This window comes from Eleutherodactylus coqui, chromosome 9, assembly GCF_035609145.1.
Source record: "Eleutherodactylus coqui strain aEleCoq1 chromosome 9, aEleCoq1.hap1, whole genome shotgun sequence".
NCBI classification, from domain to species: domain Eukaryota; kingdom Metazoa; phylum Chordata; class Amphibia; order Anura; family Eleutherodactylidae; genus Eleutherodactylus; species Eleutherodactylus coqui.
In genome coordinates this window covers 74,616,590-74,638,596 of record NC_089845.1, presented here as the reverse complement: position 1 = coordinate 74,638,596, position 22,007 = coordinate 74,616,590, and the positions used below count along the sequence as shown (strand labels likewise).

General features: G+C 39.3%; 1 protein-coding gene across 6 annotated transcripts in view; it reads right to left on the bottom strand.

The window, feature by feature from the left end:
* Positions 1-22,007, bottom strand: part of PIEZO2 (piezo type mechanosensitive ion channel component 2) — a 346,396-nt gene that overhangs the window by 79,718 nt on the left and 244,671 nt on the right. For all 6 annotated transcript variants that reach the window (XM_066579538.1, XM_066579535.1, XM_066579540.1 and 3 more), the window contains exons 14-21: positions 19,059-19,173; positions 18,215-18,417; positions 14,349-14,497; positions 12,999-13,172; positions 6,359-6,585; positions 4,336-4,496; positions 1,782-1,958; positions 1,261-1,389 (exon numbers count right to left, since the gene is read on the bottom strand). In XM_066579538.1, coding sequence (XP_066435635.1) covers positions 1,261-1,389; positions 1,782-1,958; positions 4,336-4,496; positions 6,359-6,585; positions 12,999-13,172; positions 14,349-14,497; positions 18,215-18,417; positions 19,059-19,173 — 1,335 coding nt within the window. The remainder of the gene's footprint in view (positions 1-1,260; positions 1,390-1,781; positions 1,959-4,335; positions 4,497-6,358; positions 6,586-12,998; positions 13,173-14,348; positions 14,498-18,214; positions 18,418-19,058; positions 19,174-22,007) is intronic.

The following is a 22,007-nucleotide window of genomic DNA, read 5'->3' as shown; positions in this document are numbered from 1 at the left end:
AAAGGAAAGCGCTCGATTGGAGAAGCAACATAACGTACTTAACAAAAACAGTCACAAATTATATAGCCATCATAACTCATTTGGCCAACACTTGTGTCTCCCTACTATCTCAAAAATGTGCACATTTACCTCAGTTGAGCATACATGCCCATTTTAATGAAGAGGGGAGACAGTAGTCATCTGGTTCTTCTATTTCCTGATACATATTTTTAGGACACTGTCCACTTGCTGATCCTTCCTAAGTCAGCTTGTTTAGTTGACTTTAGTCTAATAAGCATGGCTAGTCTAACAGCCAACTGTAAGGTTTTCTTCACGTGACTTGTAGTAGCAGTTCATAACATGAGCCATGGTGCTGTGCCAGATCATCATATGACAGATCCAAAAGCACCTGACAGACCTCATCACCTAATGCCATGAATGGCACTGAATTCTTGCTATTCTTGTTGCCAAATCTGAGTGAATTGCCAATAGAAGCTCCAAACTGAGCCTCCAACACAAGTGGAAACATAGCCTTATCTTTATGCGTTCAACACAGATCCACTAACAAATATACATCACAACAATAGTTTTCATACAAGTTGACTGCTATTTGTATCACTGTGACAGAATGATGTGGGCTAAAACTATTATTATTATACAACATTGTAATATATCTTATTAGAGAAAAATGCCCCTTTCTCCATTTATGAGCCATTTATGCACTCCCCCTTGCCTTCTGAACTGATCATTGACTCTGAGATACTACTAAAATCCATGCTGATGAGACAGATCAGTTCACTAAGGGATCAGGACACATGCTCCCCACAGAAGTCTGTGGAGAGGAGAGGGGTGGGGAAGAAGCAGCTACAGAGTAAGGGGCAGAAAGACACACAGATATACTGCTGCTGAAGTCTCTAGTAAGTTTTCAATCTCACCCAGTGCTCAATTTACAGCTACGCTGTTAAGCACTGCAGTGTAATGTCCTCCATGATGCTGCTGCTTTTAAGGGTATGCTATAGAGAGAAAAGGGAGCAGGATCTCTTCTCTGTGTGGGCTGTGTATGACTCAATAGCAGCTAGTCTCCACCTACCAGCTCAGGGAAAAGTGACAATTAAAGCTTTCAGAGGGGAAAACTGCTGATAAATTATATATACAAGTCATATAATGGCCAGAAATAGTGCTACTCCTCATGTACACATAAATGATAACTAATTCTGAAAAGTAACCTGAAAAAACTGGTACACTTTAAATGATTAGGATATCCATAAAAAAGAATTTTACCCGTAAGTATGAAAGAAGAGGTTTGGACTTTTTTAGTCCTACCCATCCAGATGGATCAATTGGTCCACTGTAGAGGAGTGATTTTTGAAGGTCTTGTTCATTGACAATATTTGTCTGATTAGGAAAAGGCTAAAATAAAAAAGGTTACATAGTAGACTAATATAGCAATATATGCTCTACATGACCAATAACACAATATTTGCACTAAAAAGTAATATGATTTTCAACATGTAAATGTTTTTTATGTCCTACGTTTAAGCATAAGTATCACTAGTTATTTTTAAAACCATTATATACAATGACAAAACAGATCTAAAGCATACCTAATACAACTTTTGGTTTATGGGAATAACAGTAGTATTCTGCATTTAGTCTTAAATAAATCTAACTACACAGTACAACTTGTAATTATATTGTACAGTGATTCATTTCTTGCTGCCTTTTTCAGTTAGTAGATTTCATAACATATAAGTTACAGATGAAAGTCTTCTAACAGTTGTTGTTTGTGTAATATAACTTACCAAGGTACAGTTGCTGGAAAAGCTCAGTGGTTCAATGGTTGTGAGTTGATACAACATTTTGCATACAATAATGACACAAGTCCAGACAGTGCAAACACTAGATGCCAATGGTCGTAACTGGGAATATGGTAGGGCAAATGCCCAGGCAGTCAGAAACACATAATTGAGCAAAGACACCTGTAGCAGGAGAAGAGTAATGCCATATACATTCATTAGACTGGACATAATACTAATTAAAATTCATTTCAGAACTTTTTTTTACAGATTTCTTTAAGTTAGAACCAAATAAGTTCCAGGAACAGTCAGAGACATAAGGTAGTAGACCAATGGTCCCTCTTTCAGTTTAAGGACAATAGCCTCCTATTGTGCTGCTAGTAAGTTATACAGTACTGTGCAAAAGTTTTAGCAAGGTGTGGAAAAAAATGCAGAAAAGTAAGAATTCTTTTCAAAAGTAGGAGTGTTAACAGTTTATGTTTGTCAATTTTGGTGCCATTTTTCCTCACCCCAGTTCCTATGTTTTTGTGCACACTTGAGTCAGTTGGCCTTGTTTGTATGTCAATGGTATGGCTTTTTAGCTGCAATTTTTCCACAAAGACCAATTCTGGCCAGACATCTCTGAACAGTAGATGGGTGTACGAGTACTTGTTTCTGCCAGTTCTGAGCTGATGGCACTGATGAACATCTTTTAATTTCGAAGGAAAGGATGTATGATGTGCTTTTCATGTGCTACACTAAATTTTCTTGGCCAAAAACTGCATCTACAATCCTCAACATTGCCCATTTTTTTTAGCTTCTTAAAGAGTTTGAATAGGATGTCTTGAAATCTCAGTCTGCTTTAAAATCTTTGCCTGGGAGAAACCTTGCTGATGCAGTATAACTATCTTATGTCTAGTAGTTGTGCTGAGTCTTACCATGGCATATGACCTATGACATAAAACTGTCCCCCACAACCTCACTTGTGTAGCAGAGTTTGGCTATTCTTCATCAAATTTTAAGCCACCTACACAGCTGTTTTAGTTTCAGTTAATGACTGTATTTCAACCTACATATGAAAATGATGGTCATTATCACCTGTTTGGTATAATTGGTTATTCATACTCCTGACTATAATCCTACAAAATTCTTGAGTTTGTGCAAGTGTACCTGGATTTGACGCTGTTTTGAAGGCAAAGGGTGGTCACATCAAATACTAATTTAATTTAGATTTTTCTTTTGTTCATTCACTCTGCATTTTCTTACTTGACAAAATAAACTATTAACACTTCTATTTTTGAAAGCATTCTTACTTTGCAGCATTTTTCTACATTTGCTTAAAACATATGCAAAGTACTGTATGTATGTGTTTATATGTGTGTAGAGAATGTTGGCAAATATACCTGTCTCTGTTTCTATGAATAGTAGAATGCGTACGCCTGACTGTACAAGTCTGCCTATTAATTACTGTCTGTATGAGTGTACTCCTGTCCCTGACTTGCCGTACATACCAACCATGAGGAAGCATGAAAAATGCCTTATGACTTACTTCAAATTTAGCAAGCCATATGTGCAATTTTGATAAACTTGACCATTGATTATAATTTACCAAAACTATATAAACACTCTCTCAAAAAGTATAAGATTCTTTATTTGATTAGTAAACAGTTGCAAAAAAAGAGTATCCATTAAAATTAGTAGGTTTAGTTTGGTGAACCAAATACATGTGGTAATAAGGATAATAATCAGCTCAGTTCTGAAATATTTAGTACTGATGAGTAGGACTACACATCATAAAAGGCAAGTAAACAGTCACTGCAATATCACTGTGTGAATAACGTACTGGAAAAATGCATTAGAACATTAGTGGGTTATCTCTGTTTCTGAATAGAATAGGTTCACCAAAGTATCCCTTGTATTTAGTGGATGCTACCTGCTTTTGTATTTTTAAAATGTTTACTAATCAAATACATAATTTCATATTTTTTATACAAGACTATTTAAATTTTCTGGCTAACATGCTATTTTTGCTGTTCATACTTTTTTTTACAAAGTGTAATGGTATATATGTTTTTTGTAGCTATTATACATTGTGACCAGGGGTGTAACTATAGGGAATGCTGAGGGTGCGGTTACACCCGGGCCCAGGAGCCTTGGGGGGCCCATAAGGCCTCTCTTCCCCATATAGTGAGAGCAGTACTATGAAGAAAGCATTATAGTTGGGAGTCCTGTTATAGATTTTGCATCAGTGCCCAGAAGCTTTAAGTTACGCCTCTGATTGTGACATGCACCGATTTGATTTGTTTTTTTATGATACACATTTATAGGTTTATCATTGACTAGAACAGACCAAGCAAGCAATCTCAGAAAAAAGTTACAAATGTAGCAACTCACACAAACTACGGTATGTTCCTGCCCCAACCACTAAAGGGGGTCATACACGCCATTAAATTGCTAGTAAGAAATTAATCTGTAAAGGTGAATGCAGAGCTAAGCAAATCAAATAATAGAAAAATGTAAATCTAATAGACAAAAATATTTACATTCTATAATATAAAAACACAAAAAACACATGTTGTACCTCTCTCAAAGTCACCCATATGATGTATGAAGTAACTATCTTTATTATATGAAGCTCCAGACACCACCAGGCAAAGACTTGTAACTTATGGAAATATTCCAAAAATTTTAAGAACAGAACTGTCAAGCGGTCAATTACTAGATGCCATTTATTTCTGGATTCTGAATAAAAAGAAAGTGAAAAAAAGACATTTCAGTAATATTTACTCTGGCAAATTAGTTTTTAGTAAATAATTGTATTAATGTTACACAATCCCTGCATTTTAGGGCGAAGTCAGCTGAGCGTTTTTTTGCATGCGCCTATGTGCGCAAAAAAAGTGTGTCTATTAGAACCATTAGTTTCCCATGCAGTGTTCACATGTCCGTTTTTTACAGGTGCTAAATCTTTGTACCTGCAAAAGATAGGACATGCGTGCACCGGCAAGGTCCGTGCTGCACATAAAGATTACCCGCGGGGAGTTCCCTCTTCACTGAACACTGTGACAGCACTGTCACAGTGTTCAGTGATGATGGGACTCCCTGCGGGGATGAAAGAATCCCCTGCCACAGCTGTGGCAGAGGATCGTGATGTTCTCCCATTGCTTTTAATGGGGCTGGCGCTGCAGCTGAATGAATGGCTGAGTGCTGCCTCTGATTGGCTGAGCGCTGTAACCAACCACAGGCAGCGTTCAGCTGTCATTCAATGAATGGCTAAGCGCTGCCTGTGATTGGCTGAGCGCTCAGCCAATCAGATCCAGCATTTTCAGGAGGTGGGGATTTTTAAATCGTCAGCCAGGAGAAAGTGCTTCTGAACAGTGTCGGGGAGCCAGTGAGAAGACAGCAGCGGAGAGATGAAATATATAAATTTTTTATTTTTTACAGCAGCTTGGGATGATTTTCAGGAAAGGGCTTATATTTTAAGCCCTTCCCCGTAAATCACTGCAGGGGTTGCTTGCATTACATTGCTTTCAATGGGGTGGCAGTAGTGCTGTCCCCATTGAAAGCAATGGGCATGGAGCTGCGGCCACACGCATTTTCAACATGTGTGGAGCATATTTTTTTGCACACAAAAAACATCGCTTGTCTGACTGAGCCCTTAGAGTGTGAATATCTGCAAAACAAGTAAAAATACACCAAATATGCAGTTCCTTTCACATGATGCCACTAGCTCTGCTTTCCAAAATACAGAGAAAGAAAAGAAGACTAAGTAATCTTCTACAGAAACTGGAGCTTATAACTTTACTATTTGTAATACCAATCCCATTTCAGAAATAACTTCAAAAGTTTGAGAAAATGTCTCAACTTATCTTTATTAAATGATGATGTAATGTACTTACCTGTACACGGTCCAGCACTGTCTCCTCTCCCTTCCAGCCTCCGAGTCACAGTAGGAGTACTGATGGCACACGTGCAAAGTGCACAGTACTCCAGGCAATTAAAGTAAGATGAGGCTTTGTTAAATCAGCACCTTATTTAAATCACCTTTATACTACTAGTGATAGGTGCTTGGACCCTACATATCAAGATCTGTGTATTAGTTTTAAATGGACAACTTCAACTTGAACCCAGCTATCCTGACTACTCTCCACTGTGGATTCTCCACCCTGTTCTTGTGTGACCACCATTATTTGACCATGTTTAACTATTCTCACATCTGCCTTAAGGAAGCACCCACTTGGTATTTCCTGCCTTCTGTTACTTGACCCTTGGCTTGTCTGACTATGCTTATGTCTACTCCATGGTAGTGCATACCAAATCCTGTCTGACCTCTGTTACCAGCCGCTGAATTGACTATGCTCCAGAATAATCTTTTCTCTGGCACGCTCCCTGGTTATCACAGGAATCATACTGCTTTAGTTAACGCAAATAAAATACTTCCAACCTTCTTTCAGGTAATATTCGCTCTTCATGCTATGCCTGCTTTAATATACAGTTATTAAGCAAAAAAAGTCTGCTAGAGTCTGGTTGCTAACCATGGCACGAGAAGGACTTTTTAGAGCTTTGAGCAATAGCTTCTGCTGGCTGCTCAATGACAATGGGAATACCTGATGTTTCCTCCTCCTCTGATTCTTCTTCCTCCGCCTCCTCCTCTTCATCATCAGTTCCTCCTCCACCTTTGTCATCTTCTTTCTCCCACTCATCTCCTGAATCCTGAACTTTTTGATTTCCATACACTTCCATTGGCTTTTCCGCCTTCTCTTCCAACATTTCAGACTCTGTAGTTAAGTTCATCATTGTTAGATCTGGTAGACTGCCATCTGGGTGTACCAATCTGTGGGTTACACATATGAGTTAGTTGTTACTTTTTCAAGGATCTTGAGAAAAATAATCCTAATGAAACAAAAACAGGCACTTAAAAACTACAGTATATACAATTATGTGTCAGCATTCCTATTATGGAATAAGAACAAGGAAGACTATGGCTCATATGTGGTCGGTGTTCATGTGCAATGTTGTACTTAAGAGTGGTTGCAACACTTAAACTTGATATTTTCCCCATCGGAGAAAATAGTCAGAGTTTAAGAGACAGAAGCATGAAATGACGGCGTTGTATTAGGCGCATTTCATGGCTTCACAGCACTTACTCATTTTGGTGAATTGGAATTTTTTTCTTGATGCTGCTCAAGAGCAATTAGAACAGAGAGAGAAAAGGAATATGAGAATCTTAGTAAAGGGATGCTGTTTATAAAGATAATGCATGCAGCATGACAATATTAAATGATTGATGTCTCTTATTAGAACAATTATAATTAGAACATGCATCTTGAGTGTTTCCATGCTTTATATATATATATATTACTGTACCCTAATAAGCTAAATCTGAGAATAATAAACTGATTATAGAACTTGTATACTGCTACATGCAGGCTATGGCTGTTCAGCACTCCCTAATGTGTCCTTATTTTACCATAAAACATTCTACATGTTCAAATACCAACAACTGTATACACATCCTGTTAATGCTATGTACCATTCAGCATTATTACATGCATGATGACAATACCAGAACTTTTGAATATTTTTTTCATTATTAGTTTAATGTTTGATTTTTTTTATGTTCATTGAGCTGATAAGCTTTACTTAGCAAACAGCACCATCCTAGCTAACCATTTATATCTGAGAGATAATGTCAATATAAACAGAAAATTTGATTAAAAAGCAATGAAAGAAATGTCAAAACAGAAAAAAGTGAAATGAGCACCATGAATGGATAAGGTAAACATGAATAAACATTTCTTTATCCCTTTGCTAGCAATTTTCATCTACGTAATAACACTTTCCATCATGGTCCCAGGACAAATCCTTTGGCAAATTGTATACCTGCATGGGTAAACTTGATGTTTTAAATGTTATATGGGATTTTAGGCTAAGTGTTAATCCCCATCTCTAGTCACCTTGTCTAGTCATCTTAGCATTGATACATCCATGCTTTATATCGTTTGTTCATAAAGAATGTATTTTAGACATACAGTTGTGCCTCCATGCGGATACATTTCAGTTTTTTACCCATTTACTGTATTTAAATGGGGATTCCGTTTTACCTTTCTCTTCAGTTGGTTTGTGTTCTGTTAGGTTTCTGTTTTTTATACAGAAAAATTACAGTTGGCAACATTATTTTTAAACCCCCAAAAATAAAAGCTAATGGAATGGAAGCAAACTGAAGACAGAAGCAAAACGGAAACCCCAGTGAAAAAAATGGGGAAATATTAGAATCCTATATTTCCGTTCTAATGACAGAACAGAGAAACAGAAATTGTGCAGAATACTAAATGCTAGTATGAACTGAGCCTTATTCCTTGTGACCATGTACAATACACGTTTGTTTTGCACTTTGTTTTATAATTCCACAATTAGTGCTAATGTTTTTCATTTTAAACAATAAAAGATAACTTTTTATTATATCTTATGTTGGTCTATTCTTCTCCATTTCTACGTGGATCTGTGTGTACAAGGACTAACAAACAGATATTTTGGAATATTTGATTACAAATTATACAATTTCTGCTTCAGAATTTTATCAGGCCCTGTCATTTGGAGGATTTCTTCTTTATACATACTATGGTCTGTACTTTATCGGTGTGATTGAGAACTGCACCAAACTACAACCTCTACTATAAGTTTTCTAACTATCAACAAACGCAGATAGTTTAGGTTTGCATAGTGCAGTTTGTTTTTTTTAAACCAATGTTTTTATTTATTTTCAAAAATAAAGAGATTCTCAAACAGTGCAAAAAGGGACAGTTATATGCATTCTCATATACATTTTCATATGTCCCAACATATGGGCATACAATAACAGATGCTAAATAAGAAATTGTACAAACTGCATACAGATTTTTATAATGTAATACTTGTAATATTTGTACGCTTGAAGATGGATTGTTTAATCTAAAGGTTAGTTTGGGGGACAGATTATAAAGATAACACGGTAAAACCAATTACAAACACCCCTGAGTGATCGGACTGGGGGAGAAGAAGCTAGGGAGTTACTGTAACGTATTTAAGACGAAGCCTAAAACATGCTTAGAATAGCTGCGTGTCAAAGCAAGATTATAATTTTGCAAACATTTACAGGAAACATCTGGATATAACAAGTAAGAATTTATGGAATATAAATCTTTAAAATGTTTCAGTTATCAAATTACATATTCTTCTAATGTAAAAGTAGGGCACTATCTACTGTACATCTACCGTAAAATATAAGTTCCCCTACTGTAAATTGCCATCTACTGCATAATATCCACATGTATAAAAGGCCAAAATAAGAAAACCCTCATTCTGTAAGACAGAAAGTACATTTATTAAGACTCCAAATGTATTTCTGAAATAGTGAATGGAACTAGCCTAAACTTCAAATATCATCGCAAACAAGTATAACAAGTATACCCTTTACAATGACATGGTCACACAAAATGTTATTGTATTAAAATACAGTATTGCATTCTAAAAATGTAAACTCCACCATGAATTGGATTTTAAGCCACATATACTTTTGGTTGCAATATGCTTTGCTGCATATGGCCATAGTTATATGGCATTTGAATACCTACCTATTTATTATTAGGTAAACACGACCATTAACTTTGGCATGGCTACGAATTGGAGATGGAGGCACAAGAATGCATGCAATGGAAATATGAGTTAAGAGAGAGAAGAAAAAAGGTTAAATAAGATGAAACAGAACATGGAGAGATGCATGGCACAGTAGTAGTTAGAAAGGGTATAGTGATGACATAACAGGAATAACATTCAAGTTTAAAGGGGTTGTCCGGTTACTGGATAACCCCCTTTCAATAGGATACCCTGGGTTCAAATGATAAACAGAGATATACTTACCCCTCCGCAGCTGCCGACAACCAGTGCTGCAGATCACTGCGGTTCTGGTGATTCCTGTGACAGATGATGTCACAGGAAATCAGGTGACCACTGCAGCCAATCAGAGGCAGCAGCATCACCACCAGTTTTCCTGCTATGATCCCAGGAGTTCAAGAACATGACACTGCAGGCACTCATTGGCTGCAGCATTCATGTGATTTCCAGTGACATCATCTGTCACAACAAACGCCCGGACTGCAGCAAGCTTCAGCGCTGGACCCCAGTGGCCATGGAGGGGTAAGCAAATCTCTGTTTATTATTTTCATACAGAGGGTCCTATTGAAAAGGGTTGTCCAGTAACCAGACGGCCCTTTGAACTACTGTATGTACATTAAAGCAAAACATAAAAAAGATTATTAGAAAGAGAATAATGACTGCAAGTATAATTCTGACAGATAGACTACAAGAGGAATATACTAGTAGTGCATCACTCTTACTCTGACCATACATACTGTATATACATATTTCAGACATTAAACAGTCGTTCCCAGACATATTTTTAAAGTATCCAGGGCAAAAACAACCATGAAGAACACTTTCATGTGTTTATTTGCTGATGCTTACCATTTGTTGCCTTTATGTATGCCTAGTCATATTGTAGATCTGTTGTTGAGACAGACTACAAAAAGCGGTAAGAAATGGCAAGCAGATAGCCAGTGCATGGAAGTAAGTACTGAGAGTTATATAGCATAGGGAAATGAAGAAAGGTAGCTTGCATATATTTCAATGATCCATTTATACAGGTACAAAGTGGATTCTCTAGTACACTACAACGCACTTCACTAAAATAGCTTCGAATTTTTAGTCCTATTGGAAGGCACAGATTATGCACAGAGATATTACAAGACTGCAAAATAGCATTGGCAAGCCCTGCTGCGTTACATCTGTATAACATTACAAGTGTTCTGTGATCATTCGAATTTTCTTCTAAAGTTATCATATATTAAAGAGGTTAAGAAACAAATCAGAAAACAGCAGTCAGTTGGTGCAAACTTCTCAAAACTGATCCAAATGTAGAAGCTAAGAAGGAGATGGAGGCAGCACTCAGTCTAGGTGATCCATTTATTCATACTTTGTAGTCAGGAGCATATTTGCTATAAGGCACTGGAAGTCCACGTATGGAGGACAGCCCCAAGAGCAGCCTGAGAGACCAGTTGGGCAGGGGAGGGAAGGTGCCCACAGAATTGATTCCACTGCCAGAGGATAGGAGGCATAAAGGAACGCAGAACCTCAAGCAGCTTATCCTCCCTCCCCTCTGACGGGAATGAGCTGCGCAAGCTTTTCTGATTGTGAAACAGTCTCCTGCTCCACGAATGAGAGGTGCAGAACTCCTATCACATGACTTCCACTTATGTCCATAGAGGAAGCCTGTGAAGTGGAGCAGAAGTTGGAGCCTTGTGTCTGACTTTCCCCTCCTGGGACCCGTGATGGCTGACTCCACCGCTCTTGAATAACCTGCTGTGCCACCTCCCCACCACCACCACTAAAAAGCCATCCTCTGATATCCCCTGAAGTGATGGGAAGATTACATCCCAGTATGGCAAACTTGGCACTGCAACTTCTCAGCGTACTTGTAGACATGCACTGCAGGAGGCACTATGATCAGAGGTCTACACTTGGAAGACCTCTACAGTAAGGGCATAGGAAAGTCCTCAGAGAATATACATGGCATGACCAGTAGTGAAGTAGACTGAATCTTACCCAATCTCAAGCAACAGTTAACGCAAGGGGGACAGTGAACACAGCCAGGTTTATCTCCGACTGTGTATTACAATCAAAAAGATTAGCCTTAAATAAGTGAACCTGCAGGGTGAATAATGTTCAATATATTCTACAGTATATTGCTAATAGGTTATTTCGCTAAAGAATATGGTCACACATAGTGGAATTGGTGTAAATGTATGCAGCAGAAAATCTGCACAAAAACCACATCGACAGCTACACCAAAAAAAACGCTTCAACGCGGATTTTGAAGTCAACTGAAGGGTTGAAATCTACTGTGTATTGGTGTCAAAAACTGCATCAAAATCCACACTAAATTATAAGGTTTTGGACACAAATATAGGTGTGGCGCCGCACCAAAATCCACAGCATGTTTGGTGTGGTTCCACACCAAAATATACAACCTGTGAACACACCATAATACAGAATCCATATTCCCACTAAGGTCCTTTTCATATTATGCTAGTAATGTCCACTTAGTGTGTAGGCTGTGAAAAGACTGTTATCCTGTTGAAGGGCAAAAGAGTTTATTTTTTGCCTCCGTTGGGCCAGTATACTTCAATAATTAAATATCTTATGTTTTTTGGAGGCTGTGATGGATACCTAACAGTGGCATCCATCACACAAAGAAAATTGGAGCATTCCGTAAAAAAAGAATCCATTAAATAGACGCCATTATAACCTGTAGGTGACAGATGCCACTGTTAGGTATCAATTTCGACTACCATGGTATCCATTTAACAGATATGTTGCTGTACGGGATGCATTGCATGGAATAGTGCAGTCTAGTGCACTATTCCAACCCCCCCAAAATAGTATTCCCAACTGTAATCAGCTAAACCGAGGCCAAAAGGGCCCCTGTCCAGCGAAAGGGACCTAAAAATCTGTTTTATGAATGCGCCAGGAGCCTTTCTAGTGCATTCATCAAATGGATAAGAAAGAAAAATTGTGAAAGTAGCCTTAAAAGAGTCACCTCAGCAGCAGAAGCTGCCGCCAACCAGACATTTCACTGCAGAGGAAGTATAATATTACTTGGCGCCCTAATAGATAAATAGTATCAATGTAATATATGGACAATTTAAGAAACGTCAGTACGTTACTGGCTTACAGAGAAAGATCATGAGCAAAGAACCCTCTACAAGATGCCCATATGCCCTAGTAGACCATATTACCAGGGGTTGGCTGAGATGGGAATACTAGTCTGTTGTTCGTGGGTATTAGAGGATAAGATTATCAAAACAGCTGAAATGGACTGTTCTACGTTGTGTCTATAACTCCCATAGCAGTGAAAGGAAAACAATATAGTCAACAATGCTTGTCTTTGTTTTATCTCTACTATAGATAAACAAGTATTTTTTTTAGAAAAAGATTCTTTTTAATAATTGTTTAAACAGTTTTAGGATAAAATGTCTATGTTTGCAACACTTATGAATTCATAATTGTAACATCACATACTATAAATCTAAGTATAAGTTAATAGCATTTTTCTCATTCCTACTGCGCCTTGTCTCTGTAGTTTTTATACAAAAGTTAATGTTTAGTTCAAAAAAAGAGCCCAGCTTACTGTATATTGTTATTTCTACCTACCTGTAAATTGTGTTGTCCTGTTTGCTGGTTACAGCCTTAAGGTCTGTGAGCTGCAGGAAATGGTCATGAAAGTAATGTAGATGTAATATGCACACCAACAAAAAAGACGTTGGGATAAATATACGAGTGAACAGGTCAGTCAGAGAAAAGGTTTCTAAACCAAGATCTGCTAGCCTGAAAAACAAAGCAAGGAATCACGTTAGGACCAATGTATCATCACTTTAATTACCTAGAAGCATTAACTATCAACTAGACAGAAGCAAGCAAAATATCCACTTAAAGGGATGTTCCATTAATTAAAAAGAAGTCTCCATTTAAAGAATTTTGAAAATTAATGATATTTGCAATAAACATAATTTATTCAAAATGCAGTTTTCAACAGAATTCTCTAGGCCCAAGCCCTACCACTGTAGTAACCCTGTCGCTACTGGCTACATCCTGCCGTAGTTCATCTTTAACAGAATGACCAAGTCCAGTAAATGTGTCCTCTATGACTGCAGGGCCATCAAAGTGTGCCTACACAGTACTTTCACCCTGTTAGTATGGGACAGGCTTGCACAGTGGAGTTGTCAGTGCAGCTTCCGGTGTCTGGCTTTATTGACAGCAATGCAGCTTGCACTGACCCCTACCGCAATATATAAACACGTATGTGCACATGCATATATACATATGGAAAACTATTTATCTGCACTTAGGTCAATATTGCACATGCAACGCAGATACATATAATTATATGGTTATATACCAATCACAGTGTAGCTCTTTCAAGTGCAGGGCTCTGGCGGATCCTGAAGTGAGGGCTGCAGAGGTCACACATGCACACTGCTGCTCCATTCATTTCAATAGGAGTCTAAACTCAGCTATTTCTGGCAATGCTCTTGAAATGAGCGTATGTGCAGCAGCCACTTCAGGATGTACTGGAGCCCCTTTCTCGGTATCAATAAGGGTCCCAGTGATCGAACCCCCAATAAATTTCAAAGATATCCTCTATCCTGGATAGGCACGGGTGGAATCCGCTGCGGGATTCTGCACTGGGAAACGTGTGTGCCCGCGCACATGAGACCAAAACAAAGAATAACGTATAACTACTGATGTAGAAGTTACTGTTTAGTATTCTATTTTTCATCTGCGTCTTTGGAATTTTGAACAGAGGCATAAAATGTGTGATATAAAGCTTAGCTGTTGAATGTTGTATTAAAACAATTCCATAAAACCACATAGCAGGCCAATTTTGTTATTTTAGGGAAATTCTCTCAATTAAAAAGCACCTGTCAATGTGATATAAATTTTACATAAATCTTTAATTAATGACCCTTAATAAATAATGTATAGTGTAAAAGACAGACGTACTTATCTGTATCTAATCCTGTCATATTCATCCAGAGAGGTGGGAAGGATTTAAACTGGTAAGTATAAATTAAGATGAGCACAAACATGGTGTAAACTACCACAGACATCCAGAAATATTTTAAAATCCGTCGCCACCATTCATAGTGCACCTAGAATGTAGAAAATACAAATTAACTAGAAGAAGAATGCAAGTAACTCAAAAAAATTGAAAGTTTGTAGATAAATCAACAGGGAAATAAATTCAACAGCAAGAATAGTCATGCTAGTTACATTTCTGAGAGGAGGAGTTTCGAAAATTTTCTCTAAGGTTGCACAATGTTCCTGGACCCACAAGGACAGAGACGAGACAGACGGCCCCGTGCACTGCCATGTGGCTCCATCTGGTGCCGTATATGCAAAAACATGGTCCCCTTGAAGCAATGCTGAGAATAACTATGTACACACAGGTTCCAAAGAAACCTGCAAACCTGACAGACAAAAGCTCCATATTCTTTCATAAGAAATAGCAGGCATATGAAGGTACAGTAGAGTCTGAAGCAACTATATGGCAGCACTGTTTTCAAAAGAAGCATCCATATAGTCTGCTATAAGCATATCTACTAATGTCATCCCACCATCTGTGCCCCTTAAGATTAGCAAAAAAATGATCTTGGAAAAAATGGTATTGCAGAGCTGCCTCTCGGGATACTCCTCTCCATACAGCTATAATTTAAAAAACTATTTCTAAGACTGATTATGGGCATTTAAGTGTCAAAAATAAATAAAAAATATTTCTTTGAGATATGCATAATAACATACTGTAGTTACTGTGGTTGAAAAAAGACACATCATATGTTCATGAAATCAGGTGGGCGAACGCTAGATTTTCCCCAGTGATCCACAAAAAGGTAAAATCCCACATTCACACAAGCGTGAATTTCATGCGAGCGTTGTGAGATTCAAGCATATATGAACTCCATTCTTTTGAATGGAGTCATACACATGAGCAATGTTTTCACTCATAGCAATGCTGCGAGATAAAAAAAATCGCTGCATGTCCTATTTTTTCACGTTCCTCAGAATGCATTGCCAATTGCTTTTAATGTGACAGTCAAACACATTGTGTGCCGTGCGATATGCACGCGAGTGCGATGTGATGTTTCCCATTGAAATCAATAGGAAACAAGCGCCAAAGGATTGCAATTTTCACAGAAGTGATGTGAGGCTTTTTATATGCAAAAACGCCTTGCATCTGCAGGTAAAACGTGTGCTGACAAGTGCGCTATTGGGACGGGTTACTCGGCCCAATATCATACTCGACCGAGTGAATGCAGCCTAAGGGCTCAGTAACACGAGCGCCAATCCGACCGTGTCTCAGGACGGGAAGACGGAAGTGTGGACGAATCTCCGCACCTGCCGGAAAAAGAAGACATGGCTGGCAATGGAGCCGGTCATGCGGAGATTCGTCCGACACGAGGTGCGGCTGTCTTCCCAGCCTGAAACGATCCACCCTTGTGACTGAGCACTTAGGCATGAGCCCACCTGCCTCAAAAGGGAAAAAAATTCTCTACAGGTCCCAAGTGGTGATAAGACTGGATCAATAATCAAAACAAGAAGTCTACATTTCCATAAGCAGTGATGTTATTTTACTCTAATAAAGCATCATTTTTGGAACTATCAACTACCATAGGAGCTGTGAGCAGATACTGAGGTAGGATATTCCGCAGATTCACAGCTGCAATGGTAAAGAAGCCTTTGCATATTGAAATGTTTTTACTCCAGGCGGAAGTAGAGCCCCCTGTCTTCTGAGGGGCGTTAACATCGAACGATATTTAACCATATATTATGTACAGACCATTTATATACTTATACTGTACTGTACAATTCAATCAGGACTAGAGATGAGCGAACAGGCTCGTTTAGGACAATTACTCGATTGAGCATCGCTTTTTTTGAGTAACTGCCTAATCGGGCGAAAAGATTCAGGGGGCGCTAGGGGTGAGCGGGGGGTTGCGTGGTGGAGTGGGGGGGGGAAGAGAAAGAGAGAGAGCTCCCCCCTATTCCCCCCTGCTACCCCCGCTCCACCCCGCCGCCCCCCGAATCTTTTCGCCCGAGTAGGCAGTTACTCGAAAAAAGCGATGCTCGATCGAGTAATTGTCGTAAACGAGCACGTTCGCTCATCTCTAATCAGGACTCCTTTATACGTCTCTTCTCAAAACTAAATACATTTAATTCTGTGAAACTTTCCTCCTAAATAAGACTCGCCATGCCCCTTATCAGTTCATTTGTTCTTCTGAACCCTATTTGCCATGTGGATGCTCAAACTCTTAATGTGTCCAAATCAGTAACTTATGAGCATCTTCCATGGACTGCACGATACTACACAGCCTGGTGTCTTCTGCTAAAATAAAAACAGTGCAAGGAAATCTGTCAGCTTGAACATGTTGTACAATCTGCGGCATTGTGTTATAGAGCAGGAGGAGCTGAGCAGATTGATAGTTTTATGGCAAAAAAAATTTGTATTTTATTCATTTAAATGAGCTGAACAGTCCAATGGGCGGTCCTATCAGTGACTGACAGGTAATTGTGAATGACTGTACATATAGAGATAGCTGTCAATCACTAATAGGACCGCCCATTGGACCTCTAAGCTCAAATATACAGAGGTTTAAATGAATCAAATACAAGTTATACTGATTCTTTCCCCATAAAACTATATATCAATCTGTTCAGTTCCACCTGCTCTATAACACCATGCCTACAGTTTGTACAGCATGTTCTAGCTGATAGATTCCCTTTAATCCTATCAATCACATAATTAATAAACAAATAATAGGGTACCCAGTACTGAACATTGGGATACACCACTGGTGACCATTCAGAGCAGGAATCTGGACACAATCGTTTTGCCAGTTTTCAATCAAATTACAAATTATACCTTCAAAACCAATAGATCTTATTTTACCCATTAGATGTTTATATGGGATTTTGTCAGATGCCTTTGCTTTGTGAGACAAGATTCAATTCAAAGTATATTATCGGGGCCGTGTGAAGATGCGCTGACCACCAATGAATGAGCAAACATTTGTTTGCAGGTGATTGCATCTTTCATGCCAAAAATCATCATTGTTGGAAGCATATTGCCCGTCTAAGAAGCCAACATGCTGCCGACAGCGATCAACCTGTATGGGGGATGAACAATTTTATGAACTTTTCGTTCGTCCTCCATACTATCTGAATCAACCTCATACTGTCTAAATTTAGCTGTGTGAAGACCAGACAAATGAGTGTCAATCTTGTTGTCCATCACGTATTACACGCTTCAGATGGAGCCATGTGAAAGGACCTTAACTTGCATTTTATTAATTTACATGCCTGCACTTTCTATGCTAAGGAGTCCAGTAGGTGGTCCCTACTCACTAATTAACCACCTTCCCTGTGTGACTGTACATACCGAGATAACTGCAGTAGGGACTGCACTAGTAGGGACGCCCACTAGGCGTTTAAGCATAAACAGTGCAGGCATTTACATGAATACATAGCAAGTTAAACTAAATATTTTCGCATAAAACTAAATATCATTCTGCTCAGTCTCTCCTGCTGTATCCCATGCTGCCCACAGGTTGCCATGCCTGTACACGGTTACAGGTTCCCTTTAAAGACATGAGCAACTGATATGGTTCTTACTCCGGCTTATACACTGCCAATAATATAGTTTTGATCCTAGTACCAAGTTCTCATACTGCAGCCAAAAGTGCACAACAGTATCTGCAGCTGAGAGCCACATGTGGAACGCAGATGTACATTATTTAACTTTCCATCCACTACCATTCTTATGTGTTTGATATTATAAACTATGAGAATAAGAGCGTGCACACGTACGGTACCTGATACAGAGCCACGCAGAACAGGAACAGCATCATATAGATGATTTTGTACATGACGATTTTCCCCTCAAAACTGACAAAGAAGAACATTCCTCCGCAGATGTAAATCCAATACTTCACAAACATTGCCATGACCATGTTCCCTAGCACCTTCATAATATCATTTTCGTCATCTTCATCTACCACTTTTTGTATTTCTTCTTCTAGAAAAGCAAAAATAATAGTTTTAAAAATTGTGACACAATCATAAAGCAGAATTGCTATTGGAAACAAAAAATACAGTAAGGCTGGCTGTCCACGGGCGATAGTTCATAGTGTGATCCGCGACGATAAATACCACGCGGATCAGGCTTGAAACGCTTTCCAAAGGATAACTATGGAAAGCACAGTTCGATGTAATGAGCGTAAAATCTATCGCGATTTTCTGCTTCCCGCTAAAAATCGCGGCATGCCGCGATGAACCTATCATAATGATAGGTTCATCGCAGTGACTTTAAATGATCTCCTGCGGCGGAAATCTGCTCACGAGAATCTGCCCCGCCCGTGGACAGGCGGCCTTATACAGATATTCCTTGAATTCAGCATAGATAGGACTTGATGTGTGCTAGATTATCAGATTATCTAGATTTTTCTGAGTTATTACAGAAAATTGTACTAAAACTTTGTTTTCTAATCTAAGAAATTGCTAACTGGTTCACTGTGGTCAGTTTTCTGGTCATTTGACATTCTAGTACCTGTGTAGCTCTGTGTTGCAAAAAAGTTCTAGATTATCAGACTTTTTGGATTATTAGATGTAAATTTTCTAGAATTCTACTTAGTTTAATAAGAGAATTTCCCTCCTTACCTTTCTCTTGACTGCCAACTTTAATTTCTGATAATGTTGATTCTTGTGTCTTTAAAATTTTTTGCTCTGTAAGATGTTGTCTCAGCAAAAGCCAAAAGGTCAAATTGAAAAGTATCTATGTCAAATAAATAAAAAATAAAGAAATTATTCTTTTCCATTTGCCATGCATTATAGGACATCCTTTTACATGGGTAAAAGTCAAATGAGAAGTGATAAAGTATGAGAGGCAGGGTATACAGTAATGAAGACTAAATGGTGTGCAGCAAGAGCTGTGACAGCTGCTATGACTCTGTTACAGGGAATCGGTCAACTTGAACACGCTGTCCAAACTGCATTCAACATGTTATAGAGCCGGAGGAGCTGAGCAAATAGATATATAGTTTTATTGGGAAAGATTTTGTATAAATTGCATTTTATTAATGTATATCCCTGCTCATTCTGAGCTGAACAGTCCAATGGGAGGTCCTATACACAGACAGCTGCCAGTCACCAATAGCTCCGCCCATTGGACTGTTCAGCTTAGAATGAGCAGAGATCTAAATGAATAAAAAACAAGTTATAGTGAAGCTGTATACAGTTTGGACAGCAAGTTCAAGCTGACAGGTTTCCTTTACTAATGGAAACGATGATGGTAATATAGACACAACCTTTCAGATAGGTGTACTTTTATTCCGCATTTGGTCCCTGTTTTATGGACTGTAATATGAAACTAATGTAAATGTATCTATCTATTCATTGGTATTATTTTCTATGGGGCAAATTCGGAACCGATTTTACCCAGTAAGAAATAAAACTAATGTCGGAAAGTAATGATTGCTAGAAGCTGGAGAGCACCCAGGGTATCGTCCATGCAACAGGTTCTTACTGCAACAGGACGCAAACTTATGTCCTGTGCATGGCACGGTCTCAAAAGCTGAGCCTGTGCCATCTGCAGCAGGAGACGGCTTTGGCTGAAAGCCAGCCTTCTGCTGCAACATCGGGGATTAGTGAGAATACCAATCCCTGCTGGTAACCCATTACATATCCCAATCAGTGTTGCAATCACAGTATGTAAAGTGTTTGCAGATGAAGCCTGCTTCCTCTGTGACATCATCGACCCGCCACAATGTCATGGCATATGATCACTAGCAATAGTGATAGTGCATTGCAGTAGAGACATGCTGCAATGTATTATCATAGCAATCATAGGATTGCGGGTTCAAGATCCCTACAGGGACATAAAAAGTGAATGAAAAAAAAAGGCAAATAAAAGCGTAAAAAATAGTGTTAAAAAAACATTTTGCCACTTTCCCCTCTTTAAACCCCCCCCCCCCCAAAACAACAAAGCCCATTTGGTATCACCATGTCCGTAATGACGTGTAAACTAAATTGAAAACAATATCTATACTGCATGGCAAGAACCATAAAAACAACTAAAGAATAGAGCCAAATGACTTATTTTGTTTATTGCGCTTTCCCAAAAAACGCAATGAAAGTGATCAAAAAAGCTGTATGTGCTCCAAAATGGTACCAATAAAACTATAGTAAATCACGCAAAAAACAAGCCCTCATAGAACTCGTTGATGGAAAAATAAAAAAAGTTATACGAGTTTGAATGCAGCTATCCAAAAAAGGGGTCTTATTGTGCAAAAGTGGAACAATCTAAAAAATGTAATTTTAGTTATGTTATAATTAGGGATGAGCGAGCACCAAAATGCTCGGGTGCTCGTTTCGAGATGCTCGAGGGTTCGTTTCGAGTAACAAACCCCATTGAAGTCAATGGGCGACCCGAGCATTTTTGTATATCGCCGATGCTCGCTAAGGTTTTCATTTGTGAAAATCGGGGCAATTCAAGAAAGTGATGGGAACGACACAGCAACGGATAGGGCAGGCGAGGGGCTACATGTTGGGCTGCATCTCAAGTTCACAGGTCCCACTATTAAGCCACAATAGCGGCAAGAGTGGGCCCCCCCCCCCCCCCCCCTGTCAGCATAAAGATCGTTCTCCTCTGCCATAGCTGTAACAGCTGTGGCAGAGAAGAACGATGTTAGCCCATTGAATTCAATGGAGCCGGCAATACAGCAGGTTCCACTGAAAGCAATGGGCTGCCGGCGATCGCAGGATGAATTGTCATTGTCATTGGCTGTGATTGGCTGAAGGCACGTGTGTTTTCTGGAGGCGGGGATTTCAAGCACTGTGTCCAGAAAGCAATGCTCTGCCGGGGACCAGGAGGGAGCGACAGCCTGCAGCAGCGCCGCAGAATGCCAGGAGAAGTGAGTAATGATTTTTATTCTTTGCTCCGCTGTATTCCCGGCGTATAAGGTGACAGTTGGGGGGTCGTCTTATACGCCCCGTCACCTTATACGCCGGTATATACGGTATATATTTTTATTGTAACACATTTCTGGATGAATTGCAGGGAAGGGCTTATATATTTAAGCCCTACCCGACAATTCATCCCGCGATCGCCGGCAGCCCATTGCTTTCAGTGGAACCTGCTGTATTGCCGGCTCCATTGAATTCAATGGGCAAACATCGTTCTTCTCTGCCACAGCTGTTACAGCTGTGGCAGAGAAGAATGATTTGTCTTCTATATGTTCTCAATGGGGTCGGCGTTGCTGCCGCCGGCCTCATTGAGCGCATATAGAGAAGAGAACAGGAATCGCAGATCGCACATAGGTGCGATCTGCGATTTCTATGGCCTAAGAAGGACCGTTGGGGTTCTTGAAGCCTAAAATAACTCCTAACGCTCTCCCTATAGCAGCAGCACCAGCAGCAGCACTTTCCCTGATTTATGTCAGAAGGCATCTGTGGCGAGCCGCGGGAGGGCAGATTTTAATACTCGGGTGACACCTAATCTCGCCAGCCACTCACTGCAGGGGGGTGGTATAGGGCTTGAACGTTGCAGGGGGAAGTTGTAATGCCTTCCCTGTCTTTCTATTGGCCAGAAAAGCGCGCAAATTTCTCAGG